This window comes from Eptesicus fuscus, chromosome 3, assembly GCF_027574615.1.
Source record: "Eptesicus fuscus isolate TK198812 chromosome 3, DD_ASM_mEF_20220401, whole genome shotgun sequence".
Classification (NCBI taxonomy): Eukaryota; Metazoa; Chordata; class Mammalia; order Chiroptera; family Vespertilionidae; genus Eptesicus; species Eptesicus fuscus.
Window position 1 is genome coordinate 54,432,165 of NC_072475.1, and position 16,263 is coordinate 54,448,427.

At 48.5% G+C, this 16,263-nt stretch overlaps 1 protein-coding gene across 1 annotated transcript; it reads right to left on the reverse strand.

The window, feature by feature from the left end:
* Window positions 1-5,983: 5,983 nt before the first annotated feature.
* MUC20 (mucin 20, cell surface associated) lies at window positions 5,984-16,263 on the reverse strand. The gene is made up of 4 exons (XM_008155532.3): window positions 16,188-16,263; window positions 9,931-11,229; window positions 7,923-8,014; window positions 5,984-6,052 (listed from the first exon to the last, which is right to left on the reverse strand). Exons 1-4 carry the CDS (start codon window positions 16,261-16,263, stop codon window positions 5,984-5,986), a joined length of 1,536 nt encoding a protein of 511 aa, XP_008153754.2.

The window sequence follows — 16,263 nt, forward strand, 5'->3', positions numbered from 1 at the left end:
GGCCAACTGCCCATGTCCCCTCTCCCTGGCCAGGCGGGCCGGACCCCACCAATGCACAAATTCATGCACACACACACACACACACACACACACACACACACACACACTGAGTGGCCAGATTATTATGCGTTCAGAGATCATAATAATCTGGCCACTCAGTGTATATTTAAGGCCTAGAGTAAAGGCCGTGCACAGACATCAGGTCCGAGGAAGGCAGAGTTTTAATTACACTCCTCTTTCCAGCTATAATAATTGGCATCAGAGAAATCACTAGCTCTACCAAGATTGGTTCTCACCTTCCTAGTGAGGCCTTAGATCCAGAAGCAGCTAAGACTCCATTGTGCCAAGACCATGGCATGGTGTCCCCATGCCCCAGTTCAGGTCCCACACCTCCCTGTCACTTCATTGACCTGCCCAACAACTCCTACTTAAAGATCTCCATGGCTCATACAGCCATGGGGTGCAGGCCTACCTCAAACCTCTCCCCGCCTCCCCCCCGCCCACCCCCTCGCCCACCCCACACACACGCCAGGAAAAGCTGGTGCTAAGGGACAACCAGTGGCTGTGGGACTACAGCAGCTACAACATGAGGATGACTCTGACAGGAATCAACCAAGCAAAGGTAGATTCAGGAAGAAAGAGGCCACCAGGGATCAGAAAGGTGGGTCCTCGGGTGACCTCTTTGTGGGGAAAGGACTGGATTCTGCCCAAGAAGAGCACCTTCCCCTGGAGAGGAAGTGTCTTTAGGCCAAGAATTGTACCTGACGATCCCATCTTCCCTGAGCTGTCACCTATCACACTGCTCCCATCACCCTTCTAAGGGTGCTCTGGACATGGGCATCTTCCTCCCAGCCTGGACACCAGCGTCTGCCTCAGCCATACCTCTTGGCCTCTTGGCAGCTAACCTTAGGCCACAAGGACGCTATTCCCCTCTCCTAGGGAGAGGAGAACATCAGTTTGTCCAGGAAAAATTCTTCCCAGGCCCTGAGTAGGAGCAGGGGTGATGGGAGAAAGACAGGCCACCTCCCAAAAGAATGCCTCCCAGAGTCCACAAGTCACCATCATGGGGAGGCCCCGTGCAGCACAAGGGGATCCCCCTGCAGGGGAGAACTCCCACACCGCAAAGCTCTCCTCAGGCCTGAGGCCAGGCAGACCCACTAAAGGAGCAGAGGCCAGCCCAGAGTTGTCACTATCTAGTTGACATGGCCTGGGCAGCAGACTGCTGTAAGCCACCAGGAAAGAATGGCTAGTTCAGTTCTTGCAAACCTCAGTTTGCCTCTGTTGGGGGTGGCGAGAACAGCACCAGGTGTTAGGTGGGGTCAGAGTGGACCTGGGTTTAGCAACCTTGGTGCTTGAGTTCTGGCTAGGAAAGAATTCAGAGCCAAGACTCAAACTGTAAGAGAACATTTATTTAGAAAATCAAGAGGTAGAAGTAATTCATAGAAGAAATGGGCTTAGGAAACAAGTTATAGAGGCAAAGAAAGGGCCCTTGTTGTTTAGAAGTGAGGACGGTGAAGGTGATACACCTGGGGGGAGGGGGCAGCAGAGAGGGGGATGGGAAAAGTGTGGGTGTGCTCCCAGGAGGGAGAGCATGTTGGGTCCTCCATCCTAAGAGCTTTATGGGTGGAGTTCTTAGGGGAGGTCTCAGGGGAAGGTCTCAGTAGAATATTCAGCAGCTTTCCACGTGTGTCCTTTCAGGGTCAGGGTCTCCCCAGGTTGGTTGACACCAGGACAGGGGGTCATTAGTCAATTCAGCTGGTCCTGAGGTCAGCCATGGTGTTGCTTGTCTGGTTTTGCTGCTTTCCTGGGCCTGGAGCTGAAATACAACTGAGGCCTAGAAGTTATCTTTAGGGAAGAAAAGGTCGGGGTGGGGGGTCTAAACCCCATAACTAGCGATATAAAAAGCCAGGGGTCCACACTGCATGACCAGTGATATGCTCAGGGAGGAAAGGTTACCCTGGGGACAATGAGGTTCTTGTTTTCCCCGTTTTGCTAAGCATCTAGGACTTTCCACCCTGGTGACCTTCTGTACCTGGCCCCTCGCCCTGGCTCTGCTCCTGTCGACCTAACTGCCTATAACCATTTCAGATCGGGCAAGCAGGGAGCCACAGCAGGCTCCAGACTCTCCCCACCCTCTGCTGCCTTTCCCAGAGGAAGAGGACTCAGGCCCCAATCAGCTGGCCGCACACCTGAGCATCCTGGATTTTCCCCTTAAAAATCCTGGTGTTTGCAAGATGCTTTACTATTTGCAAAGCACTTTTGCATTTCATCTAATCAGATGCTCAGAAACCCCTCCAAGAGCAACTGATACCCCTGAGACTGAGGGCCCTGGGGTGAGCAGATTTCGTGAACGGTTTGCTCTGCCTCTGCCTTTGTGTCCTGGGACAGGGATTGCGGGGAGGATGCACCCTCAGGGTCTAGAAGGGCAGGGGCTAGACTACCAAGAGAGGCACTTTGGAGGGTCCCTGGAGAATTCTGCAAACGGACGGTGCCACCCAGGAAGGATTCCAGGGAAATGGGGCCAGTGCCAGCGACAGAGGCAGAATTGTCTGACAAAGACACCCACGTGCAGCCTGTGGCGCCAGGCAGGGCTCATTGCCAGGAACCGGGCACAGGGAGGAGGTTAGCGGTGGCAGGAAGCGGCCCAGGGAAGCAGGGACTCAGCCTGCCAACATCCCTACCCCCACCCCTCGCAGAGGGTACCAGCAGAAATTGGTCCCAGCCTTTGGCAGGCACTGGCTCCCAGCAGGACTCAGCTCCCAGGAGTGCAGCGGGGCTCAGGCCAGAATGGCCAGGAGGGAGGGGGCAGAGGTCGGGCAGTACTTCTGAGGTGAGCTGACAGTGTGTGAGCCAGTGAGCACCAGGTGCCCAACCCCTGATTGTGCCCACCCAGGGAGGTTGGGGACCAAGGTGATAAGGGACTGTTCAGGGGACTTGGGGCCTCAGCAATTTCCAAACAGTATCTAGTATTTCAATATTTTAGTAACTGGTACTGCCTGTCAAAGTAGAAATGTTCAAACCTGTAAAGAATTTTTGTGGGTTTGTTAGGAGCAGAAATAGAATATTGAGGACTAGCTATAATTATAAGAAATAGTAAGTATGGCCCTGACTGGTGTGGCTCAGTGGATAGAGCATCGGCCTGCGGACTGAAGGGTCCCAGGTTCGATTCCGGTCAAGGGCATGTACCTTGGTTGCGGGCACATCCCCAGTAGGGGGTGTGCAGGAGGCAGCTGATCGATGTTTCTCTCTCATCGATGTTTCTAGCTCTCTATCCCTCTCCCTTCCTCTCTGTAAAAAAATCAATGAAATATAAAAAAAAAAAAAAAAAAAAAGAAATAGTAAGTATGCTCTGTTAACCATGATTGTTCTGTTCTGATGAGAGAAAGCACATTCTAACCTGGCTGGGAATTCTACGCTGAGAGAATTAACTATGGGAGTTAACCTCCTTTTCCAAGAACTGCCTATCATTATGGAAAGATTAACAACCTTGTTGCTGAAACAATAGAGTCCTGAAGGCACTCACCCTTTGCACACACACCCCCGTTGCCTGTAATCTGTAGCCATTTTACGCATTCTTTCTTTTTCCTTTTGCCTACTTCTGCATGTAATCTTTGTCCTTCTGTTACCGAGGAGATGAGGAGACCTTGGTTCTTGTCTTCTTGAGAGAAAGATTTCAATCAAGAGAAAATATTTCAAAATGTAGAAAAACAAGTAAGAATTTGTTGACCACAGCAAAAATAGACTTAGGACAGTGGAACAAGGAAGGGCATAGAAGAAGCAACAGGAGAGCTCAGGCTGGGCTGCTTTGGCTCACTGGGAAGTCAGAGGGAAGGGGGCCATGGAGACAGGCTCAGGGGTTAGCCTGGGACAAACCGCCACTGCCCATTGCTCCCCTGGTCGCAAGTCTTATGGAGTCCCTTAGAGGTTGGGGGTTACGTGCCTGTGGGGGAAGGAGAGAGGAAAAGGAATTGTACGGTGTGCTCCTTCAAGTAAAGCAAGAGTAGAAGCAGTAGCCCTAGCCAGTTTGGCTCAGTGGATGGAGCATCAGCATATGGACTGAAGGGTCCCAGGCTTGATTCTCTGCTCAAGGGCACATGCCCTGGTTGTGAGCTCTATACTGGTGGAGGGCATGCAGGAGGCAGCCGATCAATGATTCTCTCTAGCCATTGATGTTTCTCTCTCTCTCTCTCTCCCTTCCTCTCTGAAATCAATAAAAATTAAAAAAATTAAAAAATAAAAGAATTAAGCACATAGCCCAAATGGGTTCACTGGTGAGTTCTACCAAACATTTCAGGAAGAAATTCCACAAATTATCTATAATCTCCTTCAGAAGATTGAAGCAGAGAGAATATTTCCTAACTCATTTTATAAGGCAAACAGTACCCCAATACCAAAACCAGAACAAGACACCATAACAAATAAATAAAACTATTCACCAATAGCTCTCATGAACAGAAGTGCAAAAAATCCTCAACAAAATATTGGAAAGTCCAATCCAACAATGAATAGAAAGAATTATACATCACAACCAAGTAGTGTTTATCCCAGGTATGCAAGGCTGGTTCAACATGTAAAAATCAATTAATGTAATCTTTCACATGAAAAGACTAAAGAAGGAAAATCATATGATCACATCACTAGATGCAAAAAAAAAAAAACCACACAAAAAAACATTTAACAAAATCCACAACCATTTGTGATCAAAACTCTCAGCAAACTAGGAATAGAAGGCATCTTCCTCAGGTTGATAAAAAGAAATCTGTGTGGTGTTAGATGGGTACTAGGCTTATGGGGTGATCACTTCATAAGTCATATAAATGTCTATTATGTTGTACACCTGAAACTAATATATTGTATGTCAACTGTAATTGAAAAATTTTAATCTACAGAAACCTACAGCTATCATTATACTGAATGGTGAGAAAGTCAACGCTTTCCAGCTAAGATCAGGAACAAAGCAAGAACGTCCCTTCTCACCACTGCTTTTTTTTTTTTTTTTAATATGTCTTTATTGATGAGAGAGAGAAAGAAAGAAAGGGAGAGGGCTAGACTAGGGATCAAGCCTGCAACCCAGGCATGTGCCCTGACTGGGAACTGTACGGTAACCTCTTGGTTCCTAGGTGGACACTCAACCAATGTCCACACCTGCCAGGCTCACCACTGCTTTTCAGCATCATACTAGGAGTCCTAACTAATTCAAACACAGGGGGAGTGGGGGAGGAAATAAACGATATACCGATTGGGAAGGAAGAAATGAAATTGTCATTGTTCACATCTAATTTAATTTAAAACAATAATAATGTGATTTATGAGCTCTGAGTAGAGCAATAATTGAGTATTACAGACTGTCTTTTAAACCTGTGTCCAGAGCTTGCAATTCAAGTCAATTCAACAAACATTCTCTGTGATCCTGCTGTGGGCCAGGCGGTCTGCTAGGTTCAGGGGATGCTGAGATAAACAAATATGGTCCCTGCTCTGAAGGAGCTCACAGTTCAACAGGCTCCAGCATCAGCCTCAGGAAGTGCTGAAATCAAAGTCCAAACCAAGAACCAGGGGAGCAATAAAGGAGGGAGGTGGTAGTGGGGATGCACAAAATCCCTGAACCATAAAAATGTCAAAAACACGCAGGTCAAGTAGATAACCTCTGGGCCACACTGAGTGTAATTTTATTGTAGGACGGAAGCCCCCGTCGATGACAGATGGGTGATCAGGTCACTCTTTACTGAAAGACAACTATGTGCCACGGTAAGTCCAAGGACATGGAACAGGGGAAGCTCCACCCACCACACAGAGACACTCAGGCATATGTGAGCCAGGGCCCCGCAGCCATGTCTGGGGTAAGGGCTTAGGCGAGCTGACCTCCATGGGAACCTTCCAGGTACATCTTGGCACGGCAATGGGCTCCAGTCTGTAGTGGATTCCAGATAAAGGCAGCACTGCCCCCTCTTGGCGCACAGCCATGCCTGGCTGCAGCTGATGCTCTCTAGTCCCTCCTGGCACGCAGCAGAGAGACTTGGATGGGAGGCAGGTGGGTGTGCAGTTCATGGCGGAGCTGGAGGGCAACAGGAGCAGGTGAGTACTTCCAGGCCATCTGGCCCATGTGCTCCCCACAGACCAAGGACAGGAAGGGACAATGGGGGAGAACAAAGAAGGAGGCCACCACGTTTCCTGAGCCTCCTGCGGGCTGGGCATGGCCTAGGTGCTTTGTGCACATAATGTCATTTAAACCTGACAGTGACCTTATAAAGCAGGTAGTATCAGCCGTATTTTACAAGAGAGGAAAGTATATGGAGTAACTTACCCAATGTCTGGATGTGTGAAATTCACACCCAGATCTATCTGGCCCCATAATTTGTTGTTTGATCCCTGAACCCTAAACCAATGGCCAGCTCCCAAGAACTGATGTCCAACATCCCCATGGCCTGGTCCTGCACCTAGGCTCCTGACATGCTTCTGTCTCCCTGGATTCTTTCTGACCCCTGAAATAGCTTCCAGTTTGGGGGAGCGCAGATATGACCACTCTGGCTTTCCTCTTCGACTGAGATTCAGACTTGCTACTTTGATGATCATGTGCAGTGGACATTTGTCATTTATTTGGCTGTCCTGCTTCAAAACCCCCATGCCATGTTCAGGGAACTACTTATGGAAATCTGAGGAGTTCTCCTAAGAGAACTTCAAGACCCAAATGTTCCCATTCCCTGGTAGCATGATGTGGGCACAAGAGGTAGACTGAGCTGACCCATTCTAATTTTCCAAAGATTCAAACATTCCTGAAAGCCCTAACCCCAGAATTTTACCACTAGAAGCTTTGAGCTGGGTTTTAGGAGAATTTTCCCACTTGTACAAGTATAGCCCAATCTTGGTTCCCATCCAGAGTGTACATAGATGGTATTTTTTTTTCCCTAGCATCCCTATTTCCTTCGGGGCCTATCCTTCGATTTCCACGTGGTTCAGGTTGGAATGTCAGTCATGGTGGCCCTTGTCGGTCAATAACATCATTCCTTCCTTAGAATGATATGATTAACTTGGGATGCTGGAAAAAAATCAGTTTCACTAAAAGAGAGATGTTGACAGGAAGCCAGGAAGGCTGGTCAACAACCTTAATTGCTCTAACCACTCACCCTTTAGTTGAGACATTGTTAGCTGAAGCAGCCTCCACCTTTGTTTTTCCCATGTAAATTTCTGTTTATCCTGGCTGAGATGTTTTCCCCAAAGCCTCAATAAAAGGGATGGCAGGGCCAGAGCAGGAGTTAGTTCTCCCACTAGAGGTGGACTATCGCCTGGTCCCCCATTTCGCCAAATTAAATTTCTTCAAGTCTCCTTTCATTTGTGTGCGGCCCTTCTCCAGAACTCAAACCCTGAACCGGAACCCTGGACCACGCGGGACGTGGAAAGGGATTCCTACATTGGGAGAGGAAGTGCCTTGTGATTCCAGGGGTGTCATAGCCACCTCTCCTTACAGATGGAGAGAGACTCTGAAGAATAAATGGAGCAGAGCTAAGAGAGAGAAAGAAAAAGAAAACTTTGAAGTTCTAGGTTTCTCAGCCTGTACTTGGCCTTTTCTGTATAAGCTGTGTTGGGTTTCTACCACTTGCCACCAAAAGTCCTGCCTATCTGCCCATGAATATGATTGCCCTTCTCCCAGAGGCCAGAAGGCCTGACCTTCTAAGGGCCTGAGGACATTGAGGGTGAGAAAAAGGATGTTTTTACATAGCAGAGAAGGGGAATTCAGAACTCAGCAAAAACAGGCAGAAGCAAAGCCAGGCAGGGACCCTTAGATTTAGCTCCTAATACGCCATAGGAAACTACTAGTAGACTCCCAAGTGTAACAGTTGCTCTTCTGTATCCTGCAGATGTTTCCAGGAGTTCACAACAATCTCTCACTCCCCTCTTCTCCCCTGGCCCAGAAAGTACCCACTCACCTGGTGCATCAGTCTCTCTGCCACTCTGGGGTCAGTGAGGTCTTCTGGGGAGGCCACCCTCAGTCTCAGGAGGAGAAAGCCTTCATCCCCACCTGCAAGTTGAGATCAGTAGGAAGATAAAAATATGGGGGAGTCAGTTCAGAAATCAAGACGTGAATGGTGTTACCCAGCCCCTGGCCCCTCCCCCCAGCATATATGTGCTCATCTCATATGTAAATGCGTCTGTGTTCACCTAGGAGCTTACGTTTCCTCACTGCAAAGAGAAAGAGAATTCCCTCTCTCTAAACAACCTAAAGGTCCATCCCTAGAGGACTAGTTAAATAAATTATGATAAAACAAAATGGAATGCTGAGCAGCCATAAAAAAGTGTAATCTTTATCATACACTCTACGTGCATAAAAAGGAGAATGTAAGATATCCATCCAAATATTAATAGATTTATATAGATATAACTAGATATCAATATTATATAGCTATCTTTCATCCTCCTTTTGATACTTCCCTATGCATATTTCATGTCCAGAAGAGGGTGCACAAGAAAGCAACACCATCAGTTATGGGTATGAAGAAAACTGGGTAGTCGGGGTCAGCAGTGGGAGAGAGACATTTTATGGTGTACCTTTTTGTATCTGTTGAATTTTAAATCATGTGACTATGTCATCTAATAAAAAATAATAAAATATTGATAAATTGTTTAGAAAATTAAAATATAATATGAGTTTGGTCATCAAACAGACTTTCGTCTGGAACCTCACTATCTTTTTTCTTTAAATCTGTTTTCCTCACCTGCCATATGGGGTAATAATACCCACCCCAAGTGATGGTTGCTTTTAATTATCATTTTTTAATTTTATTTTTCAATTACAGTTTACATTCAATATTACTTTGTATTAGTTTCAGGTATACAGCATAGTGGTCAGACAGTCATACTTTGCAAAGTGTTCCCACCCCAATATTTCAAGCACCCACTTGGCAGCATACATAGATATTACAATATTATTGACTATATTCCTTAGGCTGCACTTTACATCCCTATGACTATTCTGTACTACCAATCCGTACTTCTCAATCCCTTCACCTTTTTCACCCAGCCCCCCTCATAGGGTGGTTTGAATATTTAATTAGAGGAAATAACATTCAAAGCTCAGAGTACACTGCCTGGCATCAGAGAAAACACGCAGGGGGTGCCAATGCTTCCGGTTGAGCAGTATTTTTATGCCACCTCTGCCTGGAATACAAAAGAAATTTGGCAAGGTGATTGTGATTAATGATTTTATATCACCTTCCCAGAAAGGCAGGGCAAGCTGAGGATATTGTGCGGATGAGGCATGAGGAAGTGCAGGTGGGGGTGGCAGACTGGCCAGGAGTTGAACTGACCAAGCAACCTTGGACAAGGGATGTCTTCTCTCAGAAGGAGCTGTTGTCTCGCAGATGTAGCTTAAAATCCCACACCTTTGCCCAGTTCATTTATTTTGTCATCATTTATGGCACCAACCCCAGCAAGCACATCCAGTGAGCTCCGCTTTCATGGGGTCCTAGATGCTCAGAGAGCAGCAACTTGGGCCAGGCACCCACAGGATGCTCCTCTGGGTGGCTCTGGCTGAACCAGTGGCTTCCAGAGCATGAGGGCCATGTCCTTCAAATAAGCTTTGGGGACTCTGCTGGGGCACAGTAGTTACTCAGGACAGAGCTGGAAAGGACTTCATTGTTGGAGCAACTGATGAGCAACTGAAGCCCAGAGAGGGACAGGGACCTGTCCTAGGTCACTCAGGTTGTTAAGGGCAGAGCCAAGATAAACCATTTCTCCTGACTTTCAGCCCTGCACTCTGTCCATACACTGCCCTAACTCTGCTTGTTACTGATTTAGCAAGAATCACTAGTAGATCATGAAGAGGTGGCATCAGAAACAGGGCTCCGAAGAGCCTTTCGGATCATTCCTTAAGCATGTAGACATCCTGGAGACTCTAAACTTCAGATCCCCCTAGATCACACCTGGGTACTCTCTTACCTGTAGTAACTCCCGGGGTCCGAGCAGTGGTGGATGTGGCTGTTGGGGACTTTCCCCCGGCCATGCTGGCTATCCTCGAGGTCTTTGCTGAGGCTGTGGTCTTGGCTAAGGTGATGTCTGTTTCTTGGCTGCTGTTGGCTGCAGCCAGATGGACAGAAGGAAGAGGACTCCTGCTGATGGGAATGGGCCCACTGGTTGTGCTGTCTGTGGTAGAAGTCTCTGAGCGAGTGGATTCCTTGATGGTGGCTACATCTGAGAGGCTGTAGCCCATAGCTGAGGACTCAGCACAGGAAGTTGCTCTGCCCACTGTTGACCCAGCCTCTGTGGAAATTGGAACTGCTCCTAAGACCTCAGCGTGGCTTGTTGTCTCAACAGAGGGGGCTGAGGTTTCTTCCAAGGGGTTCATGCTTACTGTCACCAAAGTTCCACTGGGGGTGGTGGCCTCAGCTGCTGTTGTTTCTCCTGTAAGGCGGTTGGCAGTGTGTGGGGTCTCAGCTGATTCTGTGGTGCTGTCAGTTGACAAGGCCTCAGAAGGGGTTGTGGCCCTGGTGAGATGTGGTTTTGCTTTAGTGAGGTCAGGCAAAGCTGATGTCTTAGGGGTGGATGGGGTCTTTCCTCCTGTGGGGCTGTCATCGAGGTCTGAGGTCCCAGGGAGGATGGCAGTTTCTTCTATTTCTATAATGTTGCAATTAGTAGCCTCAATGTTGGTGATCCTGTAGGCAACCAAGGCTTTAGGTGGAACAGTGATGTCAGGTTCCTGGGCTTGTGAGGTGATATCTGGAGCTGAGTTGCTCTCCAAGGCCAGAGCCCTGGCTTCTGCAGAGGTGTGAGCCAATGTCAAGGCATCAATGGTGATCCTCTTCTCTTCAGAGCTGTCATCAGTACAAAGGGTGTCAAAGACAGCTTCCATGAGACCACTATCTGTCACAGTCTCAACTGTGGTCATTCCAGTTCCTGCAGGGATGTCCCTTGTGGCTGATGTCTCCATAGAAGTAGTGACCACAGACACGGACTTGGAAGGGGTTATTTTTGTGAGGGCCCTGGTCTCTGTTGCAGGAGATACGGTTTGGGTTTCCCTGATCTTTGCTTCTGAGATGGTGCTGGCTGGGAGTACGGTCTTATCAAAGGCCTGGGTGCCCCGGGTTTGAGTTTCTAAAGGGGTGTGACTTGGCACATAGGCTTGAGCAAGGTGGGTGGTCTTGGAGGCTCCCTCTAAGCTTGTGTTGACCCCCAGAGTCACAGCAGGCACTTCTGTGTGATTCATTGTCACCAAAGGGCTTGGTCCATGGGTGCTGGAGCCTGTGTTGGGTAAGACAGCTTTGTGAGCCCTGAGTCCAAGCGGACTGACTTCGCAGGAGCTCTCACGCTTATGCCCTGGGCACTGCTGGGAGGAGCATGAGAGGGGAAGGTGCTTTTACCCCATTTGTCATCTACATCTACAAGGAAGAAGGAGAAAGTAATGGGAAGACCAGTCCCATGTGGCAGCCACAAAACTGGGATGGCCCTAACTGATGTCCTCTGATGGCCCACTTGAGGCAAGCCAGCCCCAGAATCTAGTTGATTATTGGTCTGAAGACTTCAGAGGGAATGTGTAGGGACAGAATCCAGCCTCAAGGAGGAGCAAGAAGGCAGAAGTCCATGTGAGCCAAGGACTGCAGCGCAGGGACCACAACTCTCAGAACTTTCTAAAATAATCCTTGTCACTTTCCCATCCATACTTTTCTCATTCAGTAAATGTTTCCAATATAAGAATCATCTGTGGTTTTGTGTTTAGAGGTGGTTGGGGGATTAGGAGAGAGGAACCTCCAGAGACAATGTGGGTATTGGCTACTGCAAAGGGGAGGGGAGCAGGCAGAGTCCTTGGGGCTCTAGCAAGGATAAAGGGGCCAGCTTCCCATCCCCGCTCAAACCTCTTCTTAACATGGACCTGAGATGATGGGGATGGAACCCCAGAACTCCAGAAATGATGTACCAGGTGTTTTTTTTAAAATAGGTAACAGGGAGCCAGCTGAGGCAAAACTTCAGTTTGTAGAGAGATGCGTCCAGCGTTTCTCCACAGGCACAATGTCTCTGCTCACTGACCAGCCCTCTGAGGTTGTGTGAGTGGAGGGCCAGCAGGTGCTCATTGCCCAGCAGGGGCTACAGCAGGCTCTTCATAGGCTGACAAAGGGGCCTCTCCTGTCTGCCAAAGGGGAGGGGCTCTCTGTCGGTGGACCAAGGAGCCTCCTGGGGAGGGTTGCCAGAGGTAGCAAATAAAAATACAGGATGCTCAGTTAAATTTGAATTTAAATGTCAGATAAACAAGGAATTATTCTTTTAAATTATGCTTTTATTGATTGCAGAGAGGAAGGATGTGGGAGAGAGCTAGAAACATCAATGATGACAGAGAATCATTAATCAGCTGCCTCCTGCACGTCCCCTACTGGGGATGGAGCCTGCAACCCAGAATTGTGCCCCTGACTGGAATCGAACCTGGGACCCTTCAGACTGCAGGCTGACGCTCTATCCACTGAGCCAAACCAACTAGGGCAAGGAATGATTTTAATGACAAATAATTTGTTTAGTATGTGTATTTATTTCTCATGCAATATTTGAGACATCCTTATACCAAAGAAAACTTCATTATCTGAAATTCAAATTTAAGGGGACACTCTGCATTTTACTAGTAACACTACTCTTGGAAGGAAAAAGATAAAAATATAAGCCCCCCATTTTCAAGGTTATGATGGTTTGAAATGGTCTTTTCCGAAATCTACTGCCCCAAAGGTACCCAAGGACTTGAAGGAGGTCCAGAACCATGCAGTCACTTCTATTGGGGTGTCATGATGAGGCCCCAGGTCCTCAGCTTGTCCTCCGGTGTCTCCCACTGAATGGTGAACAAGCACTGGGCCAGGAGGCAAGAGACTGGGTTCCGGCCCTAGGTCTGTTGCTTACTAGCTCTGGAGCTCAGTGATTTACTGATGCAAATCCTGCCTCTGCCTCTTACCAGGGAGGCCAGTCACCAGACCTCTTCAAGTCCCCATCTCCTCCCATCTCCTCTGTGAAAGAGGAGATGCATTGCCGTGGGTGGGATCAGGAAGTTCTTATATTCCAAAGCCTGCAAGGATTATTAAGCATGCCTTCCGCACCGTGTCCTTTCAAGGAGCCAGTCACTTGAGGGCACACAACCTAATTTAATACAGTGAGAATGTCCTGCTGTACCCAGAGGCCTGTTAGGCAGGTCATGACATTCGATCTCCTGATTCATCCAGTGCAGTCTAACTACATGCACAAATCATGCTTTTACAGGAATATACTTTCAAAGCCCGAGATACTTACCTCAGCCTCTCGGACCCTACACAATGCAAGCAGGGACTTTCTGGGTCAGCCCACACAGCACAGAAGCCCAAACAGTGGTTTGGGTTCTTGGGCTCTGACCATTGACCTCCCCTGACACTTTCTGTCTCTTTCCAGGAGCCTCGTGGTGTCACCATGCTTCCCAACCCCATAACCTCTTCATCTCCGGGCTCTCACATCTCTTACCCACCAGGGGTCTCCTCAAACAGAAGACCTCAAGACGGGCTCTTCTCAAGGTCACCCTGGCCTCTACAGCTCTAGACTGCTGCAACTCTCCCGCTCCATTCCTCAAATGGAACTGGTGGGGGGGAAAGCGTGTGGACTCTGGACTCTGAGTTTGAGTTACCGCTTTGCTGCTTGCCCTGCTGCTTGCCAACCTGTGGCCGTGGCCCTGTCCCCCGGCTCCCAGGCTGCATTTTCTCCCGTGCGATGGAGCAGGGGCACCTATTCCATAGGGTTGTGAAGACTCAATTAAATTAAAAGTAAAATGTGCAGCACAAGCCTTGCAGGTCAGAGTGCATGCAAGAGGTGGGTGGTTGCTCAGTGGTGGGCATGGGTGGCATCAAATCCTGGCTCTGCAGATGAGTTACTTCATCCCAGGAAACTTCAGTCTCCGCACCTTTCAGGGGAGGGGAGGAATCATATCTCTCTCCTAGGGTTAGTGTGAGGATTAAAAAGATAGTGCACTGCATGTAGTATGTGGGATATCACTGTACCTTCCTTTCTATTTTGCTGTGAATCTAAAACTGCTCTTGAAAACTAAAGTCTTTTTATTATTATTATTATTATTGATTTCAGAGAGGAAGGGAGAGGGAGAGATAGAAACATCCATGGTAAGAGAGAACCATGGATCGGTTGCCTCCTGCACGCCCCTTACTGGGGACTGAGCCCGAAACCCGGGCATGTGCCCCGACCAGGAATGGAACCTGTGGCCTCCTGGTTCATAGGTCGATGCTCAACCACTGAGCAACATCGCTGGCTGGGCTAAAGTCTTAAAAAAAAAACCACAGGAAATGACAGCCTCATCAAGATAAGAAATGAGCCCTAACCGGTTTGGCTCAGTGGATAGAGCGTTGATCTGCGGACTGAAGGGTCCCAGGTTGGATTCCAGTCAAGGGCATGTACCTTGGTTGCAGGCACATCCCCAGTAGGGGGTGTGCAGGAGTCAGCTGATCGGTGTTTCTCTCTCATCAATGTTTAACTACTCCTCTCTCTTCCTCTCTGTAAAAAATCAATAAAATATGTATTTTTAAAAAGATAAGAAATGAGCCTGAAGGCCAGGAACCCCACCCCCAGAGAAGTGGATCTGTTTCTGCCCGGGTGCTTGAGGAGCCAGCCTGGGGTCCAGCACCACCACCACCTACCCCCCCCACCCCCCCCCGCCCCGCCCTGCCCCTCCCCCAGTATCATGTGACAGTCCCTCTGCATCTGTTCTCCCAGCCCTGCTTGGATGAATGAGACTGACCCATGTTCAGGGGAATGACTTCCCTCCTCACTGTGTTGGCTGGGGTTGTTGGGACACTGTGTCATTTCTCAGGGATTTCCTACAGTGTTGGCTCCGCCCTCCGGGTTGGGAGGTGATAACCATCCCAGGGATTCTCAATACATTTTTATTACTTAAGCTGGAAAAAGAAAGATAATGCATGATAAGGATGTGTCAATGGAGGGTTACTGATTATAACACAGGGACCACACAGCTGCAGGATGTGGCTAGTGGCAGACACTGTGTGTGTGTTTGGGGATGGGGGGTGGGGGAATCTCCGTACTTTCTGCTCAGTTTTGCTATGAACCTAAAACCGCTCTAAAAAATAAAGTCCATTAAAATAAAATAAAAAAGATAATGCATGTGACCAGCTTGGCACAGTTCCTAATACAGATCAATATTAGTTCTCTTCTTTCATACAAGTCCTGTCTCTCTCAGAATCCACCCCCCCCCCCCCCCCCCGCCCCCAAGCAGTCTGTGAGAGCCAGATGTTTCACACAAAAACTGTGTTTTGTTAAGGATAAACTTGGAGGAGTTAGAATCTTGTCCAGCCACATTCTTTGGCTTTAGTCATATTGATCACCAGCCTGCACCTCCCTGCACTGCACTTGCTCACACTCCCACAGGCAGGAAGAAAAACTCCTGGGAACCGCAAATGATATCGCTCATCTGTATGCACCGCAGTGTCATACATACTTAAGGGGACACACTGCCATTTGCATACTCGTTATCAATGATAGTGAAACCCAGGGTCCTGATGACTTTGATTAAATTCAGCTTTAAACCCTAGCTCTAGAAATCACATCTCTCACTTATAGCTACAACCCAAAGACCTAGCCTTTCTCCATAAGCAGCTAGCCCCAGGCAGCAGAAGCCAGTTGCCTGGACCTGACTGATTACAAGGCCTGACCTCTGGCAGGCTGAAGGTAACGTCTTGGTGTAAGTTATGTCTCAGCTCCTGAGCCCTAAGAAGGAACCACCCCCTGGCTGTTTTCCCATGAGACCAGACAGAGGGTCACCAGAACAGACTGCAGAGCTGTCCTCAAGACCTGAAGAAATAATTTATTACCCTCACCTCTGACCAATCAGCTCGCAGCATGCCCTGAGCCCCCTAACCCACAGTGTCTTGAGATTTTGCCCCATATATTCTGTAACCTACTTGCCATCAGAGAGTTCGGACTTGGAGCATAGCTCCCAGTTCCCCTGGATGGCGCCATTCATCAATAATATCTTTCTGCACTGAAATTCTAGTGTTTGGCTCGGCTAGCACTGGGTGGACAAGTCTTTCTATAACAAAAGTAATACCTCACATTTAGCTTTATGGCTAATTATAATTAGCCCAAGAGAGCTACCCTCACCCACAAAGGCTGCCGGGACAGAAACGCACACCCAGAGCGCTGCCAGGAGAAAAGCCCACAGGACCCTCCTGCCCTCTTACCTGCAGAGCTCCCAGGGGCTCCACCATCCCAGCAGCACAAGAGAAGGGGCAGAGCCAGGGCCCACAGAGAGCCCAT

Excerpts from the sequence above, each read along its gene's own strand:
- MUC20 (XM_008155532.3), bottom strand. The coding sequence starts at position 16,263 with ATGGGCTCTCTGTGGGCCCTGGCTCTGCCCCTTCTCTTGTGCTGCTGG. Across the intron at positions 11,230-16,187 it reads AGCCCCTGGGAGCTCTGCAG|GCTCCAGCACCCATGGACCA; the intron begins GTAAGAGGGCAG and ends TACCCAACACAG. Across the intron at positions 8,015-9,930 it reads GACCCCGGGAGTTACTACAG|GTGGGGATGAAGGCTTTCTC; the intron begins GTAAGAGAGTAC and ends CTCAACTTGCAG.